Source organism: Dermacentor albipictus, chromosome 4, assembly GCF_038994185.2.
Source record: "Dermacentor albipictus isolate Rhodes 1998 colony chromosome 4, USDA_Dalb.pri_finalv2, whole genome shotgun sequence".
Lineage (NCBI taxonomy): Eukaryota > Metazoa > Arthropoda > Arachnida > Ixodida > Ixodidae > Dermacentor > Dermacentor albipictus.
In genome coordinates, this window is record NC_091824.1 from 164,270,879 (window position 1) to 164,286,331 (window position 15,453).

Consider the following 15,453-nt stretch of genomic DNA (forward strand, 5'->3'; position numbering starts at 1 on the left):
AACGCTGATGGAACATGTAGTGTACTGGTGATAAGCCTTGTGTGAATTTCGGAATCCCGGGCCCTGGAGAACGTACAAAAAACAAACTAAACAATATAGCGCAGCACCACGTGAAAGCACAGGCTCTTCACCCCTGACTCGCCAGGCTATTACTAGGTCAAAATGAACCCTGATCTTTCCTTTCCCCAATTTTTATAAAGCAGTTCCAACCACTTTTTTAAACTGCTTTCCATATCTCCCCGAATATCGCCGAGGGCAGAGATATTGTCGTTGCAAACGAAACAGGAGAAAGTTAAACAATTAAGGAAAACAATCGAACGTAATTAAGCGGCCTAACTTCACGAACAGCCTGTTCTTACCTTATCAGAGTGCGTACTTATCGCATGAACTGGTGCCACTGAACAGTCTGGTCAACTCCACAGGTACGTAATCACAATCGTGCTAGCTTTGTGGTCCCTCTTCAGAATGCGTACTTGCGTCGTAGGCAAACGTTTCATCATGCTTGCTCACATTTCTTCCTTTAGTCCCTACAGGACACATACCTTAAACGGACAACTAAACTTGCATAATTTACGCACTCTGCAGAACCCTTAAAAAAATTCGTCTTCCAATAACTAGTCTCGTACGCGCTTACTAGAGAAGTCAGAACACGGCTGTCCTCACCACACACGAACGACCCAGTCATAAACATTCTGCTTCCTTCCGTCTGCATAGGACACGCGCTAATGGAAACTAAGAACGCTTCTCAGTGCAAATTATGCACTTACTGAAAACCTACGTGCTTAGCCTTAGAAATTTCGAGAACACTTCTAAAAATAAAGAAGGTTAACTAATGCAGACGCACATTACCATAGGCTTCTCACCGGTAACCTTGGTGCTTCAGTTTACTCACAAAAAAAAGCCAATCTACACATTAATTAACAGCTCGCGAAACTAAAGGTTTGCATAAAACGCATCTCTTAAATCTCCGAGCTTCTCAAACGAAAACATAGGCAAAGCTCCTACCTTACATATTAAAAAAAACTTTAGTCTTAAATCGAGAAAATGTTCATATGCTCAAAAAAGAAAAGAAAACAATGCAACACGCTTCACTTCTACGAAAACTATCTTGGTCTCCCATTCCGTACGTTTACGATGGAGTCATACCTTTGAGCCGTACTCGAGGTGGTTGCGGTTCAAAAGCTATTGTGGCTATCCAGGAATAACAAAAGGACCGATACCCTATCAGCTCCTTCAAGACATTTCAGTGTCTTGCCAATTTGCGTCCTGGCGCCAGGCCAGGCTTTCATCATGAATTTGACTGACCGCGTCGCGACTCCCTATCACCTCGTCTCATCTTGCCCCCTTGCACTCCTTCGCACTACATGTAACACTCCGAAAAGAATGACGAGGAACATAACTGCCCCGTGCCCTTTGTCTACGCAGAACATGCTTCTCGGTCTATTTCTGACTGGTGGCTCAAACGTGCTTGATATGCACATGTCGTCAACGACGACCGCACCTTTCTTTTCTTCGCTTTGCACCCTGCCTTTTTGCGTCTGTCACCGTCTTTGGATGCGCACATTATTCACCGCATTCCGATCTTTACGGTGCTTTTTCCTCGAACTCCCTTTCATGCCGTCTTCTCGCGCCTCATGCTGGCCGGTACACATTTCGTCGGCCAGGACCGCTCTCCTACCCGCACTGTCCAAGTGATTTTGCTTTAAATCAACTCTCTCTTTGCCTCGACTGGTGGACAGCTCAACCGACTCTGGAACACTGTAGCAGTCTTTACTCGAGCTATGCAACTCGCACTCTTGCGAACTGCTCTCTACTACATTGCCCAGCTCACGCTGTGCATCGGCACACAACTCGTCAGTCTCGATCGCCGTCTCACGTGCACAGTCCAAATGATTCATAACTAAATCATCCTTCTCTCGGCTACCGAGAGTGGCGGACAGCAGCTCCGATCCCTGAACCATGCAGTTGTCTTCCCTTGAGTTATGTAGCTCACAATCCTGAGTACTGCCCTCAACTGCATCGTCCAGCTGGCACTTCCCTTCGGCATGCAGATCTAACTCGACATGGGTGCTCGTGTCTGTCAGGTCAACAGTATTCTGCATTTCGTTAATGACCTCGTTAACATTACAAGTGACGCACACACGCGGTGACTATGCCAATTCATTCGCAGCTGGTCTAGCTGTCTCTACAGTGCCTTGTTGGCACAGCACTTCGTCGCTCTCACTACAGCCTTTAACGGCCTCTGTGTCCACTAAGACATCGTTAGCAGCTAGCCCCTTCCGTTCACCTATGAATGTGCTGCTAATCTCCTCATGCTTTTGCTCACGCTCACGTTCTTGACACTCACACACTCTCAAGTTCTTGATACTCACGCTCCCTCTCCCGTTCCTGACGCTCACAATCACGTTCTTGATGCTCACGCGTTTCTTGTATCACTGCCCAAGCAATCTTAATGCTTTCATCATCATTGCCACTATCTTGAATTGCCTTTATGGTAGCTGGCTTTTTCATCTGTTTGTCCGCCTCAACTCCCAACTCGTCGCACAACAACAGGTATGACCTCGGCAACCTTCCAAGACCCCTGGCAGCTGCCCCGACTGGTGGTTAGAACTGTTTTCCTTAAATAATTTGTGCAAACACACAATATGCAATGAATTCCAAATTCCTAGAACTATCAAAATAAACACGCAACATTTGAAATCTGGCGAATCAAAAGGATAAAAACCACGCGCTCACTTACGGATGCAGTACCACTCCATCTGGTTCATCGGTCTGCTGTTCCCGGTTGCTCAGGACTCCCTGGGTTAAAGGCTCGTTCTTCTTCCCTGTTCCCATTTGCTCAAGACTACTTTGGATGAAGGCTCTTTCTTCTTCGTTGTTCCAAGTTCCTCAGGACTCCTTTGGACAAAAGCTCTTTCTTCTTGACTGTTCTGGGTTCCTCAGAACTCTCTGGGTCGAAGGCTCTTTCTTCTTCGCTGTTCCCAGTTCCTTAGGATTTCCTTGGACGAAGGTTCATCCTACCGCTGCCACCAATTATTGTATATGGAGGACAATCTCACCGCTGTCCACCAGTGATTGGATCTTGCCATTGAGTGCGGGAGTTGGCCGATGTTGAGGAGGATGTTGAGATGAGAACTGGAGGTTTATTTACATTATTTACAGTGAATACAAAGAAATTAACAGTAACAAATTCACTGATGGCCGGCAGCAAGTTGGACGCTGCGGCCTGTGGCAAGAAGCCCGAAAGAAATCAATGAATGAAGCAATGCTCCTCTCTGCTCCCTGTCTCTGGCTTTTAACCCCTTCGGTGTCTTGAGGTCACATCATTTTCAGTCAATCGTCGAGCCTGCTCAGGTGCCGTCATTTTCCTCCAATGGCAGGTGCCCGTGCAAGTGCAGTCACGTTCGGCTCAGGGGCTCACTCCATGGGCTTCACTGTCCGAGGGATGACTTGGCATAGCATTGCCTCCGGGTTTGCATGCGCTCAACGGGGGGCAGACGTGTTGTTTTTGAGTGACCTTTCAGAGCCGCAAAACAACTTCGCTCGGGACCCAGATTATCTGGTACCGTGCCAGGTTCCCGTTGCACTTTCAGGAAGAGTCAAGCAGTGGGACAATAGCTCCATGTGCAGCGCACGAGGTGGGGGCCACCAACTTGTCTGGATGTGCGGCACCTCGGGTAGGGATTCACCAACTTGTCTGACAGGTCAGGGATCGTGTTACACGTGCTTCTGAGCACCTTAATTGGGTGCGACTGCGATTCGATGCGGTCTGGTGAACTTGAAGGATGCCGGGAAAAGTATCCGTATCTCCTTTCCACTGTCAAGTGTGCCTAGTAATACACAAATCAGCAAGAAAATTGGAAATGCAGTGATGGGAGAGTTTATTTACACAGGGCAGTCATAGATGATGATGCTTTTGTCTTCAGAGACTGAAACCAGGCGATTCCCCATGGGGTTGTACTTGGTGCACCAGACCTGATCTGTGTGCTCGCTGAATGTGTGGACGCACTCCTTCGCTGGCAGGTCCCACACTTTCACTGTCCGGTCTGATGAACTGCAAGTCCAGAGGACATTAATTATACTCACAGGGTTACGCACACTGTGGCACTGCCTGTAGTTAAGCAAGAAACAAGATGAATGAAAAAAGGCATGTAGCACAAACACAAACTGGCCGCCTAACAAACCAAGTCCTTTATATAAGTAAGAAACAAAACTGAAATGTCAGAAGTAAGGTATGAGCATGTAAACTTCACCACTACTGGCATGACTTTCGGCATCAACAATGCTTCGAGTGTGAACATGGCTATCTCAGCTGTGTTGATCTAAGTGTGAGGAAAAGCCTACCTACAAAATTTTGCGCGCGGTATACTGCAGGGTGTCTAGGATGATAAAAAGGTCACGGTCTTAAAGGGGTAATGAACCACTTTTTATTGAAGTCGAGAAATGCATTTGCAGTTAGACTGTTTCAGGAAGCCGCAAAAAGTACTTTAATGTGTTCAGCAGAAGCAGAGTTATTAGCAATCAAAGGTCCCCTTCAAGGTGCTCCCACTCCTTCTTCAATGCCTTGCACTACGAAGGCTACAGCTGAGCCGGGCTTTTCCACTACGTTCAGCCTACTGAACATCACTGTGGCATGCAGTTCACATTTGATTTTGGATGTTCACATAGACACCACTATATCAGATTTTGGCACCTACAGCATGCCAAACATGGTTGTCCTAAGCAAGCGGACACGTCTTGGCACCTTGCGACGGCTGTGGTATCTACGCTACAATGCAGGCTGCGGCTACATGTGTATGCACAGCGTTTGCTTTGTGCATGACAGGGCTTGAGTGCGCTCATATGCTCCTGCGTGGCCGTGCTATGTGACGCAGACTCGCTTTGTCCTCCACCATCTTGACTAAAAGACAGTAGCCACATCCAACTTGCACATATTGAAGCGCTGTCAGTACGATGCGAAGTCCGCCAAGGTTTCTAGCGAACAGAGAGCATGTGCTGGTGAGTGTGTGTGTGATCTCACCTTAAGTTATGTGTAGTTAGACGCTAGCTGAACGTTCAAAACTAATCGAAATTAGTGAGACCTGACAACTATGACACCAGTAAGCAGTCTGGCAAAAGTTTAGTGATTATGTGGGTGGCAGCAACCGAGTGTGAGCAGATGATGGTAAGCTTCTTCCAGAAGTATGTAATTGTTATTGAAATTGAAAAGCATAACTTCGCATATCTTTGACTGTTTATTAAACTGTGTCAATAAATATACACAGTAACAGTAGGAAGAAGTGCACTGATCCAAACACCCTTCTTGATCGTTGTCAGCTATTGGCCAATAGCAGCCTCATATGGGAATATGCTATATGACAAAATACAGCACCCGAAAAGAGTGAAGGCTTCTGTTGAAAAGACAGTATCTTGAGAAAAAGATGACTTCGCCCTCTGCTTGTGAACTCCACGCACCACGCACGACTGCAAAGTTTGGCTGTTCAGAGCAGCGTTCAGGGATGGAAGCAGCCAAGGGAGTTTTGGAACAGCTTTGGGAGCAGCAAATTTGGCACATTGGCGCAGATTTGACATAGGAATTGTTCATTTTGGAGCAGAAGATACGAGTTTTGGAGCATGCTAGGTAAAGCTCAACATCAGTGAAATGCAGACAAATTAACAAAAGGTGTGTTTTATTTGACCTTACAGAACACTATTAGGTTATGGCGAATCATTCTGCGGTAGCCCACAAGGTGGAGGAACGTTCACAAAAGAAAGAAAAAAGTCATACAACCGACAAAGGAAACCCATTTGCCTCCCTCGCAAGCCACTATTAGGCTACATGCCAGACGTGTCAACTAAATGTGGCCATGGAAAGGAAAATAACCAAGGAATTTATGCAAAGGGCACCCACTGTATACTAATAGGCTTTTGTTATTGCTAGTCAAGAGTTCTTTTTTTTTATTGTGCACAAGCAACTAACATTTAAGTTTGATTATGTAATATTAATTATGCTTCACTTATTGGATAATGATATGGGATAATTCAAATACTAGGTTGCTTTAAATCCAGTTATCGCTCATGTTTCTACCTCCTCCACAACTTTTTAATTGACATCTCGTCGACTACGTAAGTATATAAAGTTAGCTAATCAGATGTATTCATGCACAATGAACAAGAAAACTGACTGTGGCAACCATGAACAACACAACCATCAACATACAGTGAGCGCCTTTCGCATGATACCCTCAGTTATTTTTTTTTTTTTCTTAGTGGCATTCAGTTGGCATAGCAGAGTACCAAAGAATAATGCGAAGTTACTTTATTGGTCAATAAAGGGAAAAAATGTGTTCACTGGCTTTCCAATCAGCGTTATCAACCAAAATGTTGCAGAAATTTTATTATTAGGGCTGCCCCATAAGGTCAATAAAAAACGGCGACCATTATTTTGAATGCCAAACAATGGTTTTTAAAATTTTTGGAATCTATCTGCGCAAGTCGTGTCATAGACATCATTGCTGCAAATGCTATTTCTGTTGTTCGTGTATTAGTCAATCCTTTACGACCACCATTCAGCCACTACGGTAGACTAAGACGAAACTTTACATCCCCGGTTTGCGTTTTGCAGCTGTAAAAGTCTGATTTTGTATGGTGTGGTGGTGCAGAATATAGAGCACCAGAAGTACAAATCTGAGTGATGAAATCACGGTTGCCATTGGATATTTCTGGTCAAAAGATTGCACGGGCACATGCAAACTAGGTATCTTTATGTTACACGCATGGCGTTCGCTATTAATTGATGCATATTTACTAATAGGGCATATAAGCGAGTCCTAAAATGTATAACGACAGACCGTACAACTTATTCATTAGCTGAGAGCGTGGCTTTCTTTCCCGACTGTCCCATTAAAAGAGTGCCAGTTCAAATAATCTTTAGCTAGTCCGCATAATACGCAAACATGTAAGACTTATATGAAGCATTCGTAATGCATTGTATAGCACAAAAGATTTTCGATTTCCTGCGGCTTAATTTACAATACACCACCAAGCACACCCTCACTCCAAAAATGCCGACGCTGAAATAGATTGCTTTCGTTTGGCTTCTAGGGCTAAATGCTAGCCAACCCATCACTGCTTGATTGCCACTGAACATGAACATCCTGCAAAATATAGCGACATCATTCAAAGTTAGTTTTTTGGTGCAATTGGTGCAGAACTTCCATTCCTGAGCGTATGCTATCAGCAGACTGAATTTTTTTCACCAAGCTTGAGGGTTGGTTCAGGGTGCCTTTAAAGGGGGATGCGGGGCTGATGACCTAGGTCAATTTTTTGAACCGATACACCAATTTAAATAAAATTCGGCTTTGTCTTTTTGTTGTCAGAACACGTAGTAAATTTGATTAAACTAATGCAAACAGAAAGAAGAAGGTTACATATGTTCCATTGAGCAAATAAGTGTCACCTTAGAAAAACTATCATTTTAAAAGTTATCAAGTTAGATAACATTTTTCTAAATGAATATCTTTTGGATGCCCTATATTACAGGACAGGGGCCAGCACTTGCAATCTTATTATTTCTTCTGTAGAAACAGCATCACTTGATTTTTTTTTTATGTTGTTACTGTGATGCAGAAATCAAGGTTTTTTTTTTTTTTTGTAGAAGCAATACAGAAATTAAAGATTCCCATATTCCTGTTCCCGACAAATTATCAGCCAAGAAACAACCTTATAAGCAGTTTTCGCCTTTGCAGTTCCGAAGCAATTGTTTTCCCGGAAGTGCGATTTAGCCCAAAAGTGGAAACAGAAAAATCGATCCAAAGATCTCAAAACATGCAAAAACCAATGCAACAGCCGGGTGAAAAAGCTCATTTTCTTTTTTTCTGTCACACAGATAATGACCAAACTTGGCAATGAGCCCCTTTATATGCTTAGAAATTCAAAACAAAGTTAGAAAATGCATATTCCTGATGAAAATCAGGATTTCAGTGCCGCATCCCCTATTAAACAAGAGCATCAACCTGTTCGGGATTACCAACTTGCTTTTGAGGAACGGAAAGGAACATCATCATAAAGCTAAGTGACCCCATGTAAGAAGTAAATTGGTCCCTAGAACATCACCTCAGCAAACTTACCTATAAGTTCACATAAGAGACTATACACGAGTCCTATAAAAGTAAGTGGTGAAAGGAGCAACATGGCAGCAGGGTAGCTCTTTATGTGACACATTCTTGGTTTGTAGCACGAAGGGACACAGATGAAGACTAGAAGAAGACAGGACGCTTGTCCTGTCTTCAGAATGGGCTGCTGTTGTAAATGTGTTGGCAGCAAGACAATCGTTAATGCATAGCGACTGTGCTTCAACGAGAACATGCAACACAAAAACGTTTCTAACACATTGTGGTCTTACAAATTGTGACAATATGTTGCTATCAGCACTGATGCTGCCGTCCGTGTCCCCCATTGTTCCAGCATTCAATGCCAATACACATGCAACAGCCTCAAACATAAGTGCGTGTTGGATATTCCATGCAGTGTACTACTGTCTGCGGAAAGCCTCCTTATGAAATGAGATTGCACCTTCAGAAGCTAGACTTTGGTTGCTCTCTTTTTCATTCAGGCATTTTTTTGTTTCTGGCTGCCAAAGCGATCTACTGCTGTTCAGGTATTGAACAATCACTGAACATCAACATACCCTGCAGAAAGTCAGATGAGTGCAACCAGACAACAGGAAAAATGCACAAAATACAAAGGCATATGTCCTACTTGCAAAAGCAGACAGAACTTCACATTCGTGAATCCTGCCCAGTAACTAAGAGCACCTGAATGAATGAATGAGGTTTTATTATTAATAGACAAGATACAGTACAAGGGAATAATATACAGGAGGAGGCCCTGAGGTCAAAGACCACATAACGACAAAGACCAATTTGAGGTGGCATTTTGGTCGGTCTGGATGACCTTTCATATATTGTTCTCTGTCATTTTGCTTCTCTCCTGGTCAAAGAGCTGATGTGAAAATAAACGAAAAAAAAATTGCTTTTGAATTATAGTACTAACATGGTAGGTGCCAGTGGTAAGAAACTCAAGATATCACACCACAGGCTTCTTTTTTTGCTCTTTCCTACCATATGCATGAAAAAATGATTTTTAAGCAACTTAGTGCAATTATTCAAAAAAGACAGTATTTTGATATGGTATAAAATTATGGTTGTGGGTGTGAAAAACAAGCCATATACAAAAATATATTTTTTTCCAAAATTCTTCAGAATTAATCCTCACCATCTTTAGCCATTCAGAGTTTCATGCCAGACGAATAGCCACTAAAGGAGACAACCAGGCGTGAAGGCAACAACGCATTTAGTGCAAACACATAATTTATGCTGTAAACCAGAAGACCAATCATTACTTGACTTGCAGTCAGGCTGCAATAATATGTGAATGCAGAAATTCTATTTCTTTTACAGACTACCTCAAGTAAAAGCTGTATTTTGGGAAACAGAATCCAATGAAAATGTGGGATTTAACATATCGAAGCATCATACAGGTAATGGGGGATACTGTAGTGGGGGCTCCGGATTAACTTCGACCACCTGGTTTTTTTTTAACATGCACATAAACCTAAGCACACAAGCTTAAAACAGGCCAACATCTAAAGGGCAACAGTTACCTTGAAGCAAAGTGGGTGTTGTCCGAGCAGAAGGCCACATGCAGCACCCAGGAACCATGGCCAGAAAGTGTAGTCACAAGATCAGCGTGTTGGCTGCAACAAACGGTCAACAATCAGGTAAGCAAAAGTTTGCACTCTAAATGCAGAGTTACTGCACACAGAAGACAAAATTCTTCGTTGCCCTCTTCCTGGAATTTATCATCAAGCACACAACGGCTTTTGTCCTCTCACCTTTTCTTGTTGAATATGCTATCTACAGCTCCTAGTAAATGCTGCATACATGTTATAATAGTGTGTCAGGAATGCATGACCCTTTTGGCTGAACCACTGGCTGTAACAGTTAAACACAGTGTGTGCTTTGTTTCACTTTAACTATGACATATGGTGCCGCCCCCTTGTTCAGGTGATCTTGTTAATCTGGCATCACTGCGGATGACACTTATAATTTATTCTTGATTTATTCAAACAAGTAATGCACATGAACATGGCGTTCAACAACATGCATCACAGAATGCCACCTCTTTGTGAGTTTTGAGTACAAATGAGATTATGGTTTAGCTGAAAAAGTTATGTATACATGGTGGTTTTACTTGTGCAATAATCGGTGTACTGAGCATTATATATTATGTGACAGTCGAGCTTTTCAATCAGGATTGACAGTAGTGAATGTTTCAGGGACTGCTTTGTGCGCTTCTGAAAGTAAGTGTGGAACCTTACAATACGTATGACAGTAGTATATGGGCCTCCTTGTTGGTAGGGCATTTTCTACTTCGTTGTAGCACAGGCAGAACGGCGGGCACAAAAAAAGGCACATTAGGCAACAAACAGCGCTGTTTGTTGCCTAATGTACCTGCTATGTGTCTGTCGTTCTGCCTGCACTACAACAACCAAGGAACTGCACGAATGAGTTATGACAAAATGACTGACAGTGCATCTAATTATGGGCTTCACTAACGCTTGCTTCAATAACAAGTAACAAGCTACCCACCACACCATGCATCACTTTATACCTTTTCATAATCTAAGGATAGTGCTGTGGTAAACAGGAAACTAGAATAAACTAACAGGAGCAGTACCTTCGAACAATCATTTTTGGCAATACAGTCGACTTCCATTAATTCGACCTTGATGGAGATATCCAAATTTATTTAATTATCCAGCAGGTTGAATTAAACAAGAAGCATAATAAATGCCAAACCACAATGATTATTCATTTACCAGTACTTGTCCAATTCTAACATGCCCCCAAATTGAATGTGTACTACTCACTTTCTATGGACTGAAAGTTGAAAACTAACGTGGAAATGAAATAAGAGCTCCTAAATGAAGCAGAAATATATTGCGCACTGGAGTGCGTAGCAAGAAAAAGTAGCATGCCACCAATGCTCGCAGTCAGAAAAGGATGAAACCAGCGAACTTTCACAGAACGAAAATTTATGTACACTTAATGTCCATTGCCATGGCTCTCAGACAGCATTTTATCACTGTCTATGGTCAACATGCCATCCCCTGTATGGTTCATTGCACATTTAATATTGTGCATTTACCAAATGACTTCACAACAATTGTAAATGAGATACTAGCTCATGGTTACGCTAGTGCTTGCGATTCTTCGGAACAGCAAGAACATGTAGTAACATGACTTGTTGGTGCTATCTTAGCAATCTAAAATAACTTATATATTGAATGGCTTTTGTAATCAAAGAATGAAAGCGGCATGTTGCCATCATCATACATGAGAACTTGCTCTGTTATCATCTTGTGACAGCAATGGCGATGAAGCTTGGATGTTGTAAATGATAACAATGCAGTTTAGTTTCATATCCGACTGCACTCTACAGGTAATTTCTGAACCAATTTTTTTGCAAGAGAAGGTGTGCATCACATTTCGGTAAATATTGCAATCATTCATTTTGAATATCTATTTTTGCTTGAAAATCTTCTTAGTGCAGGCCAAAATAGGCACTTTCAGCAGGAGATGACATGCGTTCAATGCGTTCACTTGCCTCTACCACTGCCAAGACAGATTGCAACCACTGGAGTCACCACTTGGGTGAGGCGCGCTCGTGTCGACATGTCAAGTTTGAATCATCTGGTAAGGGCAAAATTCAGGATCAAAATAACTAAAGTTTTGGCCCATAGGAGTGTATGAGTGCCAGCTGCGACCATCAGTCAGGATCAAATTAGCTGGAAATTCAAATTGGCCAGAGCCAAATTATCAAAAATATACTATACTTCTGCTTTTGCAAGACATAACTTCCAGTGTCTTTCCTCAATGCAATGGTAGGTATTTGCAGACATTACCATGCCTGTGCTGTCTATCTTGTTATCTTGTTGACATAAATGATAAAGCAATGCAAGCATAATGCTGACAAGAAGTTTGTCCACAAACACGTTTTCTTCTCCACATGTACTTTTGCTCGTTTTGTCAGTCACCATCCACAGAAAAAGATATATGAAAAGTGGTTAAGCAAGACTGGATTCATTGCCATTTAGATGTGTGAATTTGTGGAGAAGCCATGAAATAATGCACATGATGGAGTTTAATGCCTGCATATGTGTCCATTCCACCTTGTGGCCCCGACATGTAACACACCGGGCTTCGATAAAGAATACATTCTTGCTTGACCTCAATGACAGTGTTGTCTCAAAAGAAATTCATGTACTCATGCTCACATGAAGCACAGCTTTTAAGATTAATTCTTTACTTTGTTCACGTCTTCTCTGTGAAGAAGTCGAAAGTAGGCAACTTTTACTCCCAAGCCTGTTTAGAAAGACAATATTGCCATGCACACTTATTAATCTTTCCCACGGACTGTCATTCACCGGCCAACAAGTATTCAAAGTTATCGCCCAGCACAAGACACACCTTTCTGTATCGAACGTTTCTCGAATGTTATCATTGATTCTATCTGTTATTTATGTTGTTGCCAGGCCTTGTGTAATCAGATTGTGTGCACAACAAAAATTGTGGTGTACATTCTAGAATTTATGAAAGTGCCAGCAATTACACAGGGAGGTTCAACGAGTCATGTATAAATAGCGCATGCATCTGATCCAAAGATCAGATTTCAACAATAGGCGCAAGTGCTTTTCGCTATAGTTCTGCTTAAGCATAAATTGTTTTTGTGGGCACAGGTATACCCAATAAGGAGTTGGTTTTGAGACTTGCCATGGTGCTACAGTCTGCTTCTTCCTCGTCACTCCAATGTGACAATATTGGCAGCGGGCCACAGTCGATACCAACATAGCGAAGTATATAACAAAAACTGGAACAGCTCTCCAATTACTTCAATAAAAGTTGAAACTCTATACAATGAACATGTATAAAACAAATTATCAGATAATAAAAGGTAAATCTCAAGTGTTCCTTGCCGATACCATTGTGTAACCACTATATGCTTATAACAAATATCAAATATAACAAAGGTATTTTTGTGTCGGATGCGAGTTTGTTGTAGTCAGTTTGGACTGCATAGAACCTTTTCACAATGATCCCCCGGACGCTGCTATGTTTGTTCATGTGGTGATGTGTCCATGGCTTGCCTCAGCTGCGTCCGCTGACTCGGTGTTTACAATGGATGTTTATGACACCCCGGTGCTGCTCAGCAAACCTCTATTTTGACAGATATTGTAGACGGTGACTGGGTGGATGAGATAAAGCTTTGGCCACAGCTCCAGAGGACATGTAAGCATGTTAGGAACCCATTACGCCCCGTCCAAATGGCATGAGCATGGTACACAATGCATTTACTAAACGCAAGGCTAGAAATGTATTCCAAGCTGTCCAGACTTTCTGCTGATAAATAAAATCAGGATTAGTGTGTTTCGCTCTTCGTTCTTTGTTTGACAAACGCTATGAAGCAACGGCTTGTCATGTTTCTGACTCAGCAAAGTTCCTCAGCACAGTTGCCATCTGTTTATTTTCTGCCTAATAGCCCGCGAGTGTGCTCAGTTGTGATAGATGTTCTTGCTGCACACAAGGGCTTGGAACATAGATGTCCTGTACTTCTTAATAGCTAGAAGCAAATATGTATTATCGCTAGTCACTCACTTACTTTGTGGACTGTCACGAAATGTTCAACTTCCAACATCCGTGTGCTGTCTGTGTAGTCACAATCACTCATGCTTCGGTGCATTGATTCAAGTGTGTGCCCATTAACTTATTCTTGATACATTGGCGACAGAGGGGGTATAAGTTTGCGTGCGAGTTGGGGTGGACGAGTGTAGATAACGTTTGAGAAACTTACCATACCAGGAAGCGATGCTACTCCCTTTGTCATTGTGTAACGAGCAGTACTTACTCTTGCAGACGTTCTGGGGCTGAAGCCCTTTCTTTGTTAGCGATAAAACGCTGGCAGATGAATGAATTATTTTATCCATTGAGGAAACCCATACATCTCAAAGTGCTGGTAACATGGGCAGTTGTAGCAGCGATTCATGAACTTGGCCACACAGATTCATTCCATTCCTTAATATGCCAGTCACTATTTTTGCAACCAACTACTGCACATGTCTTTGCTTTACCACTCCACATTATGCAGCATGAATGGTGCACAATGCGTCATTAAATACCTAGTTGCATTTCCAACAGTTGATCGCACAGTAACAGGGCAGAAGCGGTAATGATTTCACATTCATGCGCTTTCACTGAGGCAATGTGTAGCAAGCCACCCAAACTGTCAATATAACGTCATGTATGCCCGGTACACTTCCATTATGTTCTCGTTGCTGGATTCTCACAACTGAGTGCTGTCACAGTGAAGAACAGAAGCAGTTCTCAAATGAAAGCGTTACGTCAATATGCATCTAAATGCAAAATAGCCTTGTCTGCAAAACATTAATTGCACCACTTCAAGGGAAGTCAGACGAACAACTATACATTCATCATATGCATCGAAAAGAAACAATGATATGATTTCCATTCGAGTCTGTTGCATTAGTTACAAGCAATGAGCACCACTTACACATCATATACCTTGATGTGGCAATCGTCAGATGCAGTGACTAGCATCTGAGAGTCTGGTGAGAATGTTAATGACCTGATAGGCATGGCATGACCTGAAATCACAAGAACATAAGCTTTATGAAACTCATTTGAGAAACATGTGAACCTCACAGTCAGTTGGCGAAGTACAGTGCGAAATATGCCTAAATCAATGCTGCGGAAAGTTGTATGGTGCATGAGATAAGTCTAACAAAAAAAAAAAACAACATTTGTCATCTCCCAATGCAACCAGCCATAGCCATGCATATGGCTATGGCTGTTTGAATTAGAATGCGTGGATAGATAATGCACGATTGTTGGTTTAAACACAAGTACAGGTAGTATCTAAAACATGGCTTTCAGGGCATGTTTCAGACTCTGTGAGTGCTTCTGGTGCATGTAGTCAGCAAAAGCTTTACCTTTGAGATTGGTTTCCTTTACTCGATGGGAGCACGGATTTGGACACCACCTATACCTGCTCAAAATTTTATGTTATGTCGTGCTATGCCTGAACACATGATGAGGAAACAAACACAACTGGGTCATTTCCTGGCTCTGGTGTCTGCACTTAAATGGGCCATCTTTTATATGTTCGCCATAGATTACTGTACGTTAAGTGATTGTCTGCTGGTTTCAAGTGGCTGTTACGAACAAAAAAAAATTGAGTCCCTTAGTTCTTTTCACTTTTCATTCATTAAGTGAATTGCTGTTCCAGAAGAGTAAGCTTCTGGAACAGCAATTGCAAAATAGCCTGCTTCGTAATAAGTAAGCTTCGATCAGCCTGCCATCAATATTCCTGCTTGCAAAAAAAAATATACCTTTA

General features: G+C 42.4%; 1 protein-coding gene across 1 annotated transcript in view; it reads right to left on the reverse strand.

Annotated features, from left to right (window-relative positions):
• Nucleotides 1-3,864: 3,864 nt before the first annotated feature.
• Nucleotides 3,865-15,453, reverse strand: part of LOC135899970 (superkiller complex protein 8) — a 47,776-nt gene continuing 36,187 nt past the window's right edge. Inside the window, exons 8-10 of the mRNA XM_065429380.2 lie at nt 14,611-14,704; nt 9,644-9,736; nt 3,865-4,054 (exon numbers count right to left, since the gene is read on the reverse strand). Coding sequence (XP_065285452.1) covers nt 3,886-4,054; nt 9,644-9,736; nt 14,611-14,704 — 356 coding nt within the window. The 3' untranslated portion in view covers nt 3,865-3,885. The remainder of the gene's footprint in view (nt 4,055-9,643; nt 9,737-14,610; nt 14,705-15,453) is intronic.